The sequence below is a fragment of the Mixophyes fleayi genome, chromosome 3 (assembly GCF_038048845.1).
Source record: "Mixophyes fleayi isolate aMixFle1 chromosome 3, aMixFle1.hap1, whole genome shotgun sequence".
Taxonomy (NCBI): Eukaryota; Metazoa; Chordata; class Amphibia; order Anura; family Limnodynastidae; genus Mixophyes; species Mixophyes fleayi.
Window position 1 is genome coordinate 265,934,653 of NC_134404.1, and position 17,647 is coordinate 265,952,299.

Here is a 17,647-nt window from a genome sequence, read left to right on the forward strand (position 1 = left end):
GTGTCCTGAGTGATTCGGGAACCACATATCTTCACACCGAGCAATGATGGAGCGTGCACTGCTATAGTAGAAAATACATGCAACATCCGGAAAGCCTACAAGGCAAGACTAATGAGCTGATATCATTTGCTGCTTGAAAAAGTCATAATGCAACATGCCTCGTCTTACTTTATGCTGAAGATGTGAAAACAATGCACTTGTATCTCGAAACGGCAGGAATACCACAACTATTTATCCATGGAGGCTTTGTTTAAACGCTGGGCATTTCTTGAAGTCACAGGTGATCTTATGGAATCTAAGAAGGGAAGGGGAAGTTTTCAAGATGCTGTTAACTACTTTTTCTTAGTATCTAGCGATACTAAAGATCTTCATGAAGATATTGCCCTATTGCTTTCTGAGATTTGAGGAGAAATGTGAGGAAAATGAGGTAGGAAAGTTCCAATCCTGCTAACACCGGTTCATGCCAAGTGTAATGAAACTTCTTGCAGAGAAATGTGAAGAATGTGGAGCAACCACTGAAAATGCCTACATGTTTGCAAGGACAGTTGCCTTGTCACATTTCAGAGGTTCTGATTGTGTACACCTATTTGCTCAGGAATGTGGAGGCAAAATCTCTAAACACAGTCCTCCATTAAGCTTTGAAAGTTATCAACTTAAACGACTCAGAATTGGATCAATTGGCAGACTTCTTCGGCCACAACATTATGGTGCGATATACAATATCCCTCCCAGAAGGTACCCTCCAACTTGCCAATATCGTTAACATTGATCCAATTAGTAACTGAAATATCAGATTATATATGGATTTGATTTTTACATTTTAAAATGCGCATTTAACTATATTTGTCTTCAGAACTAGTCCAGCTACAGAATGACTAGTCTGAGGATGAGCAACCTCCTGAACAAAATACAAGCAAGACAAATGGACATGCATCCTGTCAACATTTTTCACAATGAGAATAATGTAAGAATCCAGAAAAGCAGAAAACAATAGCACAACCAAGTTTCCAAAGGTTGGTTCAGCACGATACTTTAAGAAACACAACACAAAACAAACTGTTTTGAACAACTGTTTCATCTGGAATGGACAATTCTGCTTTCTTTGAGGTTATAAAGAAGCGTAGAAAAAAACCTGGGACACAGAAGTCACCAAAGCTCATGAACCTGATGAGGATTATTCAGACAAGCAGAGTGCCCTGAAAGCATGATTGTGTCACATGAATGGGGATTGGAAGGGTTTCTCGACGAAGAACTCATTCTGCCTCGGCTGTCCCAATTCTCTCCCAGAAATACTAGGGGCATGGGAGCCGTTGGGGACCACCTGTCCTTTGGGCGGAAGGCTCCCATTGCACTGGGTCACTCGGGGAGGAACGCTTCCCTGCAGTTGGTTCCTTCTTTGGAGGGCTTCCCTGCAGGAATAAGCCCGCCGTAGATCACTCGCTGGATGAGTAACTTTGAGACAGACGCTGCATTGTAGAAGGAGTTGCTTAAAGAGGGTCAGAGTTCTGTTGCAGGGCTAAAAGCTCCTCACCTGTAAGACACTTTTTTCACCGCTCCTGCTGCTATCTGAAATCCTGGTGTACCTATATTTGAGGTTATATTTTTTTCTCTCTTCTGTCAAATCCATATTGTGTGGTGATTGTTACATGTTCTGTTCCTCTTCTCTTTATTTATTCTTTTTATGAGGGTTTTTTTTGTTGGGGATCTACACCAGTATTATTTATAGGTCAGATTCCACCTCTCCCTGTTTAGTCCATTGTGCCTTTTATATTATGTCTGAAAAATTGACCAGTTCTAAGTCCAAAGCTAGAGGAGCAAGATCTGTTATGTATTTCCTGTGTCAGGTGCCAATTAAAACTACTTAACGAATGAGGCCAGTCTTCAGGAATGGGTGGCGGCGACATTACACCTCCATTTGCAGGGTCTTTGGTCCAGGGACCAAGCACACCTTATCAGTATTCTGGACCTGAGAGCAGTGTTGACTGTCCTGACAGTGGCCAAGTCTGTGCTGGAGGGCAGGCCCATCCATGTTCAGTTGGACAACACATGGCTGTGGTGTACATAAATCAGGGAGGAACCAGGAGTTCCCTGGCGATGAGAGAATCCTGACCTAGGTAGAACACTGTTTTGATGAGCATTGTTGTTGTGTCGTTGTGAAATATGTCTGCACTATTCATGATGAGCACCAGGCATTGATGTCTCTTCAAATACAGAAATTAATTCCTTCCTCTTCCTGCAATGCATAAAGTGTTACCTTGAACTTATAGATAGCTGAAGCCCTTGCCACATCATTTTCACATCTTTTGATGGGATTGATATTGTGAAGAAGCCTAGATGGAATTTGTTTGCACTGATGTGACATAACTGGCTCTGCCCGTGTATATCCATCAACCAATCCAGTGTTTTTCTGCAAAACAAGTTTGCCAAGCTGTTGTTTAGTTAACAATAAACATTTAATGTATGTTTTGGCCTCCATCACACACATCATTTGAGATATTTGTGTTGACTAAACATTAGGCATCTACCCATCGGTTCCCTCTCTGCCTCAGGACTCTTGATTTGTCTATCTTAGTTAAGCTGAAGCTCTGTGTACCATTTTTGATTGTATAATTTGTGTTTCATCACTGACCGGTTTGATTTCTATTTTCTGAGAAATAACAAAATCTATATAAAACTAAAACAAATTAACTGTCTCTGTAGCATGTAATATATTTTGTTAAACTTTGCAGGACAGGGTGACACGTTTACAATAAATTTTGTGTGCAATGATGATCTCTATCCTGGAGAGCTTTCATTCAAGAAAGAGGAGATCAATTCTGAATTGCATCTCTACGACACCTTTTTTGATTTTGAAACTGCAATGGCGTGTGCTCCTGCTCCAGTTGACTGCCAAGTTACTGGTGAGTTACAGGAAATTTTGTTTTGAATGGATTATTCATGTTGTTTTGATTGGTCCTTTTAAAGTTAATGCTTTTTTTTCTATTTTCCTAGATTCTGCAGGGAATTTTTATGATTTAAGTGATCTTACTCTGGACAACGAGTCATGGACAGCTGTTGACTCATCTAACAAATCAAAAGAGAGAACATTTTATCTCAATATATGCAAACCTGTTCCATATACTCATAGATGCAAAGGCAAGTTTAAATGAATTGCGCTTTTAATGCATTGGTAGCACAATAAAATAAATCTAGGTTGAGGCATATATTGCATTCGCCTGGCCATGGCCACTTCGCGTTAGGGAGCCATCTACAGCGGGTCGTTTCTAGGTGCTCTAATGATCTGGATCCAGGCTTCACAAGTAAGCCCACTGCAGTTGTCCATACCACACACATGCATACAATATAAAGTTACACATTTTCAAACTACCTGGACACACTGCTTGAGACTCCCTGCATATCTTACCAAGTTGCTTGTAAGAGGTGATATTTATAATAAGTGATGCTTATATAATTTTATAGTATAAAAAGCAGTCATGCTGCACCCAATCCTAGTTCAGCTCCTAGCAGTTTATTATAGTGAGATATATGAAAGCCAATATCTGATTGCTAGCTAAGTTTTACAGCACATGTGCCCTACTTGAATTTGATTAGTAAACAAGTACCTATGTATGTTTCATATTGTGTTCCATCATGTGGTACAAGCCGGCTGGGCCTTTATGAATGCTTGTGAATGACAAATGGCTGAAAAATCAATTGCAGTACTTCCTGCAGCTTTACATATGACCAATTCTATTATAAGCATTTGTTTATGTCCTACTTGGTTTAACGTTCCATGGGTGGGGTACGGTTTAACGTTGCGGAAAATTCCGGCACTGAGGGCACCTCCAAGGAAAATCCGAATGTCTAAAAAAACGCAAGTTAGTTAGACTATACAGATATCCGGCACAAGACTTTGACGTCATCTGTGTAGTCGGACTAACTTGCGGGGAGCATGCTGCTGCGATCGGAGATGTAGAGCGTCACTGGTTGTCTGGTTATATTCAAATCGTTTTTTTAGACTTTCGGATTTTCCTTGGAGGTGTCCTCGGTGTCGGAATGGTGATAATCATGAAGATGATTACCTCGGCTTTCCACACTGTAGTGATGCCATATTTTTAAAATGTTTCAACCCTTGAAATTTCTATCTGAAATATTCTACATTTGAAATTAAATAAATCAATGTTTAAATGTGTAAGGCAGCCAGACATTTTGTGCACAGCTCAATAGTGGGCAGAAGTTTACAAGCTGCACACAGATGTGAATAAACTACATTAGGAGTTAATCCAGTATGATCAGAGACACTACATTTCAGACGGCATGGCCCCTCTACAGGTAAACACCTCCAAATCACATTTGTGTGCAGCTTTTGTTATTTCCTTGTACACAGTAATATGTAAGAGTTTGTGGTCATCATTGTACACACTAACACCAGAAATAAAATATATACACATTTACACTGTGGTTTGAATTGTAATTTAGAAGGTCACCATATTCTGACTTACGCTGTATACTGTGTATTTGTCTCTTTAGGGAATGCTGTGGGGTCTTGCATGAAGACTTCAGACAATAAAAGCATTAATCTTGGTGTCATCCAGATGAGCCCACAGGTGCAGGAGGATGGTTCTCTTACTATAGTTTATATGAGTGGGGACAAATGTACAGATAAGAAGCGTTACTCTACACGGATTAATTTTCAGTGTGACCACGTTTTGGTACGATTATCTTTATATATTTTGGTGTCTTAATATGGAAGAAAGTTACATTTTGTGTTTATATTTTGATCAGCATTTGTTAAGCCTATTTACAAACACATCTTTAAGTGTCTGTAAATGGATACATCTTCACCTGTTAAGCTTACCATTCCCATTCTTTATCTTGTTTTTGTTCTTTACACTAAAGTGAAAACCTCACTTCAGTCTTTCCTACTTTTTTTTTTTCTTTTAAAATGCAGCTCCTTGGAGCCTCAATAATGATGTATAAGGCTGTTTACTTATCTGTGCAAACAGAAATCAAAGCTTGACATCATAAAAGAAAAGCAACAGCATTTTCATAGCTCCCAACTTTTTTTAAATTGGGAGATGGGGACATTACGTGACACACACATGATCCCCTCCCCTAAAAACACCCCCTTCAATGCCACACAATAGCTGTGCATGGCAGGCCTGCAGGGTAGCGGTGAACGGGACATTCCTCCCAACCTTCAAACCCACAGGACAAAGCTGTCCCAATTGGGACGACAGACAGAACAGTCCTGATTTGTGACCTCTGTCCAAAGTTAGGAAACACAGAGCAAATTCGTACCTCCCTAATGTCCAAAGTCTGCACATTCATAATAGACCCTTATTGTTTAAGTGGTAAGATATATACATTGGTCAAATATATGCATTGATTCATAGCGGTTGCATTCAGAAAACACGTAGATCTATATTCAAATACTAGCCTTTATTCTATTTGGTAATAAACAGCTTAGTGTTCAATGTTCTGGCATTTATCTGAATGCCAAGGAGAAAACAAAACAAAAAATTGTACAGCACTTGGTTACTAAAGATATTTTAAAATACCTGTTAAGAATCATGTGAATTGCTAAATACAAAAATGGAAAAAACCTACTTTTTAAAAAAAAAACAAAAAAAAAAACTAGATAAAGCCATTAAAATAATGAATTTGAAGTATCCGTTATGCAACTGTAAATGAACTCTTCTAGTTCAGAACTGTCAAGGCTAAGATGAATAGAAGGACAATTCAACACATTGTTACAATCCGCATTCATTAGTGTTAATATGTTGCGTTAGTAACTGTTGTTCACTGCCTCCAATCCAGCAAAAGTAAACTTAAACTGATCAGCACACAGTCTATTAAATTGCAGTGTAGTTTGTTCTTTTCTCTATTATGTGCGGGTGAGAGACGTGCTGTGCAGTACATACAGTCCAAGTCCGTATAAATCCATGAGGAGTACAGAGTTATCAATATAATAAAGCAGATCCAATATCATAATACTGTTTGACACATTTCTTTATAAACATAACTTCATCAGAGTTGATGATGATAATAATATTATTATGCTGCTTGTTTCTTTTTTAAGTTAATCTGTCATACGTCACGTTGTTTCCATTGTGGTTCAGTCCACTTTTATATAATAGCCACATTATGAATCTCTCAGGTGGCAGGAAGGTCTGTGTTTTCTACCAATCCACAAATAATTTTGTTTTGTGTGTAATTTCTAAATATATATTTTAACTTGTATGTTGTGCTTTTTACCTTTTCATTACGAATTCTAAGGTTATTTATTCTTAATTTTTTTTTTTTCAATCAGGGGTCCCCAGTGTTTCAAGAGCAAGATGGTTGTGAATATGTCTTTCTGTGGAGGACTTCTGAGGCCTGTCCTGTTGTTAGAGCAGAAGGTATTGAGAAAACTGATGAATGTTTATGGAAACTGCTGTCTAAGCTCAATCTGACATGGACAGGTTTATGGAAAACAGTGGGTGTACAGGAAAGCATATGATAGTAGTTATAATATTCCTTGTCTAGAAATATGGGTATTCTCCAAGTCTCATATGTCTGAAGAGGGCATGACTCCCTTTAATGTTTATGCATTGCACAAATGAGCCCCACAATTGCAGGGCTAATAATATATTGCATAGAGAAATTATCCATTGCAATCCATCCAAACTTTTCCAGCCACATATTTCAATGAACAACTCTCCCCCCCCCCCCCCCCATACCACTCATTGCTAGTCTCCTATTGCAGATAAGTAACAGTCAAGTACTTGTAAATTGGTTACAATGATATGCTCCAACAAACATTCCTCCAGGCTTTATGGCCATGCACCCTTTTTTAACCCCTGCATACAAATACAAGGCTCTTTGTGATATACGCCATGGGTGATGTTAGTATAATAATGTTGTAACGCTTTTCTTTGGTTAGAGACAGATTTCCTTAGGGGTTAAACACTCATTTCGCAAAGAATCTTTTTGGTTCAAACAACTCTGCGTGTTGACATCTAAACTGTGTTCTGTATAAAACTGCACAAAAATTGGCTACTCACAAAGGCCACAACCTCTCCATTTATTTGGAAATTACCCATACAGATCTCTTAATTACCTATTTCCCCACAAGAGCCTTTTACTGGACTTCTACAATCCTGATATTTATTTATGAATGTATTTACATCATGACAGCCTTTCTTGAAACCATCTAGTAAAACATCATAGCGCAGACTGCATCCCACCGCCCCCTAATTTGTAGCCCTGTGGGCTGCTCTGTGCAGCTATTTTTTTACGGGGCTACTCTCTTCTTCTGCTCTTCATAGAGCCGAAAGCTGAAAACCATATGGATGGGGTGTTTGTAAGATGAAGGACCAATCACAAGCTATAACCAAGAGATTGCAACTTGTGATTGGTCCTCCTGGTCATCGCCCCCTCCGCTGCCTTTTAAAGGTAGTGCAGAGGCAAACGTATTATTTGTAGAGAGGAGTTTCCACGTCATGCCGTGAGTGGGCGTGACTAGCATGCTTAGGTGCTTATCTATAATTTTAGACAGTGCTTGGCTGCTCTACAACTCTTCCTATCCCCATCATATACATGAGCAATGCTGCGTGCGATACTGTTGCTTGTGTCCTAAGCTCAGTTGCTGCTTGTCTGGATCCTGGAATGTTGGGTCCCTGTTTGGAAAAAGAACAGGTACATGATATAGAAATTACAGCAATGAGTGAACACAGTAGGCCTCCCTCCCCCAAAGCAGTCCGATATGTGGGCAGCATGGGAGCTTAGTTGTTAGCACTTCTGCCTCACAGCACTGGAGTCATAAGTTTGTTTCCCGGCCAGTGCCTTATCTGTATGGAATTTGTATGTTCTGCCCGTGTTTGCGTGGGTTTCCTCCGGGTGCTCCGGTTTCCTCCTACACTCCAAAAACATACTGGTAGGTTAATTGACTGCTATTAAATTGCCATTAGTCTCTCTCGGTCGGTGTGTATGTTAGGGGATTTAGATTGTAAGCTCCAATGGGGCAGGGACTGATGTGAATGAGTTCTCTGGGCAGCGCTGTGGAATTATTGGCGCTATATAAATAGATGATGAAGATGCTAATGATCGTAAATCAAAAGCACCCACATTTAATATTTAGGTCTCCCAACAACCAACCTGGACAGTAAATTAATGTCATTCACCTTTACTAAAAAGATCCATTTCCCCCCAAACAACCCCAACATTAACTTAATAGTATTTATATTTAATAAACATATTTCCTCCCAAACATTAAATAATTAGTATTCACTTTTAAGAAATGACTCTCCTTCTCCCCAAACTCAGGCACATATTCAATTAATAGCACCCAAACCACTCCAACATTAAATTAATAGTTTTATCATCCCACCCTTAATAGGTCCGCCATAACCCCACTATTAAATTAAGTATGTCCAACCTTCACCCCACCAATAAATTAAAACCTCCCACTCTCAACCTGCTATGAAATTAATATTTCACACCACAACGATCTGCACACAAGCTGCAAAGTGGCTGGTCCTAGGGGCAGGGTCCAGGCGCCTCAAGCATACAGTGCCACAGGCTGGAAGGAGGATTTCCAGGCACTAGGAAACCCCATCTCCTTCCCAGGTTTGTCTGTGTAGTGGGCTATAAAATCGACCAGAGACATAGAATACTGTATATATTCTTTCTGGGGTTGCCGATTGGCTGCACTTGGTTTAGCCATAGTGGGTTTACACAGAACCTATTTGGGAAGTTTATCACTTTTCATGCATTAAAATTTGAATATTGCTTAATTGCTTTATTGTGCATATAATGAACTACACTCTGACTTATGAGCATATTTTTTTCTATTCTTCTAAGTCATTTCAAGTGAATGTCAGGCACTCTTTAAGTGTATTGCGTTATTTATATAGCCATTATTTTTAATGTTTTTATAGGCGACAACTGCCAAGTAAGAGACCCAAAGTATGGCTATCTATATAATCTAAAGCCACTAGGAGAAAAGCCTGTGGAAGTATTAGATGGTGGTTATACTTACCAGCTCAAGGTCTGTGGTGAGCTTTCAGAATCACCGTGTGCGTCCCAGGCACCAACTGGAGAAACAGTTTCATCCTGTCAGGTGACTGGTAACACAGGAAAAGTAGCAGGTATGTGTGTTTTTATCAACTTAAGCACTTATTAAATAATCACATTTGCAAATGTAAATGTTCCATTGCAGTATACTACCATTATACGATATAGGGCAAGCAGTACTCAAGATATAAAGATCCGGTGAGGCTCAACACTAACACAATGCCATGCCAAGAAACCAAGAAAATGTCTGTTGACCTTGAAACATTGCTTATATAAACGGAGTACATAATAATGTTTCAGGGGCACAAATACGTGTATCATTACTTGTTAAATATGCCCCTTAGTGAGTAGAAACCAACTTATTCAATTATGTAACTACAACACTACATTTGTTGTAAAACACAGTATACCTCCTCATATATATGTATACATTTTTTAGTGAGTAGAGACCCAATATATTCCATTGTTTAACTACAACACTATATATCTGTTGTAAGACATTGTATACCTCTTCTTATATAGCAAGTATAGTGTAATATAAGGAGTAAATAATACTTAGCCTATCCAGGCTAATGTATAGCAGGCAGGAGGGAGTCCAGCAGCAGCCAAGTGTGTCCGAGTTTGACTGCAAAGTTTCCTTCTCCAGCCAATGTTTTGGCCCTGTGGAAGAAAGCATTCTGCCGATTAAGACAGAGGAAGCTTTACAATAAATCTGTCTGCAGCGTCCAGCGGCCTCCGTTTGTCTGCGGCGCTTCTCCTATTAAACCTGCAGACTGCCTCTGCTTAATTCGTTAAAAGCATTGTGTACTGTAGCACTTTCCCCCCCACTCTCTGAAGTAGGGACTGGTAGCTACCAAGACGGCGGCGGCCATCGCTTCTGGATTCGGGTGCTCTATGCTCCTCAGAGCAGCGCCGGTGCCCAGGAAATGATGTGGCCACGTCTTCTCCCTCTCTGCGTGCCAGCATCATGCAAAGAAGATAGGCGCTTTCTGTGAGAGCCTCTGGGGACAACAGTATCCTCTGGTGCTCCAAGTGGAGAGATGAACCTGACCACTTCTTTAGGAGATCCCCCTGCAAGCATCTCAAGTGGACAGTGTGACTCAGGACACAGGGGATGGATTAAAATGTCAACTCTAAAAGACCGAAGGATTACAGCAAGTAGAGGCATTTGAAAGGAACAAGCAGGATTTTAACAAGCAGTGATGTTTATTTGCATAGAAACAACCATTAAAAGAGTTGTGTTGAGTACATATTCACAAGCAGTGAAACTGCTCTCGAGGCACTGCCAGTCGTGGCACACCCTTGTTGCACTACATGTGTAGTCTAAGCATCTGATCCTAAGAAGCATTACTAGCTGTTAAGTCCTTCAGCTGTCTTCCTACGTGGTGTTACAAGGTCCTCAACCAGTGCTTTAAGTACTTGCTCTTGGAAAGATCTGCTGCTGAGAGAGCAGTTGATGTGCTCTGGGAGATACTAGGGGTTCCCCTGAGGTTGCAGTTGGGCAATCATATTGATCGCTGTTAACTGGCTCCACTTCCGGCCTGTGCTGTTCAGCTCTGCTCCGAAGAGCAGAGCTGGACAGCGCATGTGTGGAGGGATCACATAATCCCTCCCTGTCACACACCGCTTGCTCGGTTGCAGAGACAGAGCGGGGATCTTTGTGCGCATGTGCAGTTCTTCGAAATGCACATGCGCAATTGAAGGATGAAGAGTAGCGAAGAACACCTGGAGGAGATCCTGAGATAGCGCTTCCGAAGAGGGGGGTAAGTATGATTTTCTTTTTTTTTTATCACAGAAACAGCAGTTTATCGGAACTTCTGTTTCTGTGATCCGTTTTTCATAAATTTGAGAAATAGTTCAATCCTTATCAATGCGATAAGGATTGATAACTATTTTTCACTTTATGAAAAGATTGATAAATGTGCCCCTAAGAGCTATACATATGCAAGGGGAGGTATACTGTGTGTACAACAGATCTAGTGTTGTAGTTACAATGTTGAATATATTGTTCACTAAAAATGTATACATATGTAATCTAAAAAAAAAAAAAATATCTAAAATACTACTGGTGACTTGTCAGGGATTAGTAGTATTCTTAGGGGTAAATCTTTACCTGTGTGATTGTATACTGTACTTTCTATTCCTATTAAGTAATAATGTCTGATAAAGGAAAATCTGCCAAAGCTAAGTTTTATAAATGTTCAAAATGTAAAATAAAATTACCTATGGAACAACAGGGCCCGGGTCTCTCTGCGTGGGCTGTGACGAGGGGTCCCAGGCCGCGCAGTCTCAGGTTTCTTCTCCTATAGCCATGGAGGAACCGAAGTGGGCAATGTCTTTACAGCAGTCTGTAGACTCTCTGGTGCAGCTTTTGAGCTGCCCAAAAGGAATTTTGGGCTACCCCAACTACTTTGTTAGAATGCAGGTGTAGGTCCAAATGGCCTTCCATCCTCATTGGCTCCTTCGGACCCTTCCCAGGGGGAACCGGCTTGGTCCAATGCTTTGGTTAGCGGTATAGATAAATTAAACCGTTTTTTAGACTACCCAGGACCATTGGGGTCTATGTACAAAAGACACGAAGTGAACCATCCTCTCTTTGTCTCTGAGCCTCATCAGAGCAGTAAGGGGAACTTCTGCATGAGTCAGATTTCCAGACACAGGTCTTAGACCTGGATGACTCTAATAGAAACCAAGGTGTTAAGAATCTGGTTCTGGCAGTTTGGCGGGCCTTAGATCTCGTAGACATTGATAGGCCTAGACCAGTTAACCAGTTATTCAAAAAGGTTAAAAACGCTCGTCTAGCTCTCAGATGGTGGAAGAGTCAAGAACACCCAAGCATGGGCAGATCCTTTCCCAGGCTCCTGGAACATCTTAACAACGGATGCCAGTCTAAAGGGCTGGGCTGCAGTAACGCTACATTTGCACCTTCAGGGTTTTTGGTCAGAACAAGAAAGTTCCCTTCCAATAAATATGATGGAGTTGAAGGCCATGTTAATGGCTCACAAAGGGGCTCAGTCTCTAATTCAGGGATTCCCAGTACGATTACAATCAGACAATGCCACTGGGGTGGCATATGTCAACAAATGGAGGAAGAAGGAATCCAAAGGCAATGGGCAGATCAGCCCAGATATTTGTCTTGGCAGAACAGTTCGTCCCATCTCTGTCAGCCTTATTCATTCCAGGCATTCTAAATTGGGAAGCCGACTTCCTAAGTCGTCGCACAGCAATGCCAGGGGAATGGTCGCTCCATCCAGAAGTTTTTCAGATATTAGTCTGGAAGTGGGGCCTTCCGGATCTAGATCTTATGGCGTCCAGACACAATCGGCTGGTTCCCAGATTCTGTGCAAGAGCAAGGGACCCGCTGACGGTGGACATAATGACAATGCACTGGAATTTTCGGCTGGGGTATCTTTTCCCTCCCATTCCAATGCTTCCCCGAGTACTCCGGCGGGTAAAGCAGGGAGGACTCCCAGTTATACTGGTAGCTCCCCAATGGCCCCGCAGGGTATGGTATGCAGACGTCCTTGTCATGGCAGTGGGTCAAGGACTTTGTCTGCCTCTTCGCAGCAACCTCCTTCTACATGGTCCTTTTTAGCATCAAGACCTGTCTCGGCTGGCTTTGATGGCATGGCTGTTGAAGCCAGCCTTTGGCGGTCAAAAGGGTTTTCCTCCAGGGTGGTGAATACCCTGTTACGAACTAGGAAACCAGTGTCAGCCCGCATTTATCATATAATCTGGTGCATCTACATTAAATAGTGCGAAGACCAGGCACACAATACACGTATATTTCATTTACCTTGGCTGCTAAATTTTCTTCAAAATGGTCTTGATGTAGGGCACTGCCTGGGATCCTTAAAGGTCCAGGTCTCTGCTCTTCCCATCTTCTTCCAGAAGCGTATGTCGGACCCTCCGGAAGTCCGTACTTTTTTGCAGGGGGTCCAGCACATTCAACCTCCCTTTGTTCCTCCCACGGCACCCTGTGATTTGAATTTGGTACTATCTATGCTACAAGAACCTCCTTTTGAACCCTTACAGTTAGGGGACCTTATGTTACTGACATGGAAGGTGGTGTTTCTGCTGGCCATAGTGTTGGCTAGACGAGTCTTGGAGCTTGGGGCTCTTTCTTGCAGGGAGCCTTTCCTGGTCTTCCACGATGACAGGGCGGTGCTTCGGAATGTCCCTTTCTACCGAAAGTAGTTTACAGATTTCACATTAATCAGGAATTAGTGGTGTCCGTGTTCCAAGATGCTTCCGCAGGTACCACCTTAGAATATTTAGACGTGGTCAGGGCATTGTGTATTTATGTCCAAAGAACTTTGGACATCCGGCGTACGGACTTTTTTTTTTGTCCTAGTCGATTCCTGGAAAAGAGGCTGGCCAGCTTTCAAGCAGATCATTGCTAGATGGCTTTCCTTTACAATAACACAGGTGTATCTTAGGGCTGACCGGACTGTGCCTACCCACGTTACGGCCCACTCCACCAGGTCTGTGGTGGCTTCCTGCGCTGCGCGAAATGGGGCCTCTGCTTATCAGCTATGCCAAGCGGCCACATGGTCCTCGGTCCATACATTCACCAAATCTTTTCAGTTCAGTGAGTTTGTGTCTTTGGGTGCTAGCTTCAGCCATATCGTGCTACGAGCTGGGCGTCCAGGACAGTCCCTCCCTTAGGGGAGCTGCTTTTGGTGCTTATGCCATGCTGGTAGCAGTGTTCCCCAGATAGGAAGAAAGAGAAAAAAGGATTTTTATGCTTACGATAAATCCCTTTCTCTGATTCCATCTGGGAGACACTGTGTTCCCTCCCTTCTGTTCTTCTGCTGTTTGCTTCTTGGTTGTTCGACTCCCTTTCCTTGAGGGCTTTAGAATTACACTGACTAGCTACAGGGGGTTGCACAGGGGGGGAATCTGTCAGCAGCCACAGTTTAAGTAGTTAAGTGCCAACTCCACACTCCCCAGCTACAACCCCATGGTATCAGTGTCCCCCAGATGGAATCAGAGAAAGGGATTTATCGTAAGTATAAAAATCCTTCTTTTTTTTTTTTTTTTTTTTTTTTTTGTGGGAAATGCAAATGAATAACTCTATTGCTTGGTTCCATTATATACTATAAGTTCTTTCTTTGTAATATTTATGTTACACTGTGTTACATGGTGCATACATTTTTTTTTTCAAGTATTAATTTATTTTGTTTTACTAGGTTTGACCAATCAAAAGCTGATTTATAAAGATGGACTTCTTATGTTGAATTATACTGGGGGAGAACTGTGCCACAAAAAGTATAAACGTACCACTCTAATAATGTTCCACTGTGACAAGACAGAAGGAAAGGTTGGTACCTTAACCTCACTAAGCAGGAATATGTTTCCGTTTTGTTAGTTTACTTGTGTCGAAAAATATGTTCTAGATTGTGCGTGCATAAAGGTCCTGAGCTGGCCACATACACAGGGAAAAGACGGTATCAATGTCCAGTAGGTCACATCTGAGAAGCCAGGATAACCCTCGGCCTGTTAGTGGTAATCTTTTTACCAGATTTGCAAATATGGCTTGTAATAGTCTACTTTATTTGATCCCATTATTATCATCGGACACTTCCTTCGAATTTGTCGCCACATATACTGCAATATCAGGCCGAATGCCCAATAACTGCTGATTTTGCAATGTGTGGCCTGCTTTTTAGTGTTCGGCCATATACATGTAGTCATTCCCTGAACATGACATATAATATATTTTGGGAATGTCATAATAACTTCTTACCATTTTATCTATATATGAAAGTTGATTACTTATAATAATAATAATAATTAATAAGCACAAAATAATCTTTTAAGTCTGAAAAATCATTTTACTTTAATTTCAGCCTGTCTTTCTAAAAGAAACTCCGGACTGCACATACATGTTTCAGTGGCGTACTCCACATGCCTGTCCTTTCAAACCCGTTGATTGTTCCTTCAAGTAAGGCTATACCATTGTTTTTACCTTCTCTCAACCTGTTAATTTTCTGGAGTGGCTATTTTTTTATATCTATTTTTTATGCCAAGATTTCATTTTTGTTTTGTCTATAAATATTCAGTCCTACGTATATGAATATGGGAATCATTCAAAATACAGATAATAGATAATAGGTTGTACTTTGTATGGTTGCTTTGCATGTCTGTTGATGATAATTTATTGTGCAGAATTCATAACTTATTTAATATCACAGTAATCTGTACATCCAAAAAAGTAAAAATCTGTAAGCAAAATCCAAAGCCTATAGTGACTTATGAGTCTCACCCTCTTTGTATGCCTGCTTGGAGCATAGGCCTAAACTGGCCTATGCCAGTGAAAGTAATAGTATTAAGTGGGTGATAGACTTTATAATAAATATATGTGTGTGTTGTGTTAAAAGCGTGATTGTATAAAGAGAGAGCATTATTGTACTATAGAGTTTATTAACAACTTTTTGATATTCGAACCTTAGTATTAGAAATTAGCTGCTTGTGGAACAGTTTGCTACAGTTGTTGTTTGACACATCCTAACTTGTGTTATTTCTACAAACTGTTCTTCATTTTCAAAATGGATTACACTGTTAGGCAATTTACGCATGCTTCGTGTGTAGCCCATACGTTGCTGAATTCATGTTTCAAAAAACAAACAAACAAAAAATTGAAAAATCAGGGTACCAAGTTGATTAAAACCATGCAATGCACAAAATGTTTGGAGGGGAGAGTGGATGTCGGACTCCTCCGTACTGCTGGTAAGAGGGGATGAGTTAAAATATAAACACATTTGCCTGAGTGGAGCTCTTTTTTTTAAAGCGTGTTGAACGAAATTGATGAATCGGAAGGTTTCAAGAAATTACTATTGGACAAACATTGCCAAGATATAGGGGGATTGTGGCCATGTCACTATGCTCATGCAGCAGGGTTTATTTTACTTTAAAGATGGCGGGGTTGTGGGTTACAGGAATGAAATATCCGAAAAATGTTTTCATGGTAAAAATAGTGACTGTAAGAAGGCCACACGGGGTGAAGGAAAGTCAGAAAGCAACAATAAAGCTAAAGAATGGGATTGATAAAGGGGAACAGAGACTGTAGTGTACTGTGTGCATTTATGATTGTTATGTAAATAAAAAACTACATCACTCACACACACACATACACTCGCACTCCACCTCCTGGTTCAAGTCTGTGGTCTCCTCTCCACTTCTCCTGGTTCTTGTTTTATTATGTCCTTGTCTTCCCTTTATCCTTTATGTATGCTGTCTACTTTGTGTATACCCACATTTTGTAAAACTTCCACCCATCTTAGCAGTGAATGGAAGTGTACAGCTAGGGGGGAACCTACTGGAGATCCCAAGTGACATATGTTTTGAGAGTGTGTTCTTTATTAATGTAGTGGGTGCAATCTGTGTCATTCAGCAATGTATCCCTTGCTACATTTCACAAATGGTTATATAGAGTGAAATTTGAATTGACAAACATTTTTGCTTAAGACTAATATTTATTTTTACGCATAGTTTTTCATTATTGGGCAAGTCGTCCATTTACATTTGTTGCACTCTATTTAAATGTAATAAGCAGTTGTTATTATTATTTATTTATTTATAAGATTACAGATTCTGTAGAATCGGATACAGAAGCAAGTAGCAAATAGATGAGGTAATACCTAGAAGTAGCACAGATAAGTGTGAGCAATGCTATGAGGACTCACACAGAGTACAACAAGAGATATAACAGGATGTACGAGGGAGTCAGGCAGTAGACAGACATGAGACAATAGGTAGAGAGGACCCTGCCCGCGAGAGCTTACATTCTAGAGGGAGGGGTGGTGAGAGACAGTAGGACCAACTGGGATAAGTTGGAGATGGCAGGCGAGAAAGAGGAGGTGATGGATAGAATGGTTAGGAGGAGGTGGTAGAATAGGCAAGCTTGAAAAACGGAGTTGAAAGTGAGCGTTTTAAAGATTTAAGGTTGGGGAGAGTTGAGTTAGATGGGGTAGGGGAGTTCTAAAGATTAGAGGCAGCATGGCATAAGTCTTGGAGGCGTGCATGGGAGGAGGTAATAAGAGGTGAATTGAGGCGGAGGTCAGAGGCAGAGCGAAGTGGCCGGTTAGGTCTGTACAGTCATCGCCAAAAGTTTTGAGAATAAAACAAGTATTTTGGTTTTCACAAAGTTTGCTGCTGCAGTGTTTTTAGACTTTTTAGTCAGATGTTACTATGGTATACTGAATTAAAATTACAAGCCTTTCATAAGTGTCAAAGGCATTTATTGACAATTACATTAAGTTCATGCAAAGAGTCAATATTTGCTGGGTTGACCCTTCTTTTTGAAGACCTCTGCAAGTCGCCCTGGCATGCTGTCAATCAACTTCTGGGCTACATACTGACTGACGGCCGCCCATTCTTGCCTAATCAATGTTTGGAGTTTGTTGTGGGTTTTTGTTTGTCCACTTAGCTCTTGAGGATTGACCACAAGTTCTCAATGGGATAAAGATCGGAGGAGTTTCCTGGCCATGGACCCACTTAGTTATCACTTTTGCCTTATGGCATTGTGCTCAATCATGCTGGAAAAGGCATTGTTCATGAGGATGTTTTTGTACCATTCTTTAGTCATGGCTGTGTTCTTAGACAAAAC

The 17,647-nt window shown here is 40.8% G+C and overlaps 1 protein-coding gene across 1 annotated transcript in view; it reads left to right on the forward strand.

The window, feature by feature from the left end:
- The window catches only part of IGF2R (insulin like growth factor 2 receptor), a 106,350-nt gene that overhangs the window by 59,348 nt on the left and 29,355 nt on the right, over positions 1 to 17,647 (forward strand). The window contains exons 23-29 of the mRNA XM_075203565.1: positions 2,730 to 2,900; positions 2,992 to 3,135; positions 4,510 to 4,691; positions 6,293 to 6,380; positions 8,901 to 9,110; positions 14,229 to 14,359; positions 14,889 to 14,983. Coding sequence (XP_075059666.1) covers positions 2,730 to 2,900; positions 2,992 to 3,135; positions 4,510 to 4,691; positions 6,293 to 6,380; positions 8,901 to 9,110; positions 14,229 to 14,359; positions 14,889 to 14,983 — 1,021 coding nt within the window. The remainder of the gene's footprint in view (positions 1 to 2,729; positions 2,901 to 2,991; positions 3,136 to 4,509; positions 4,692 to 6,292; positions 6,381 to 8,900; positions 9,111 to 14,228; positions 14,360 to 14,888; positions 14,984 to 17,647) is intronic.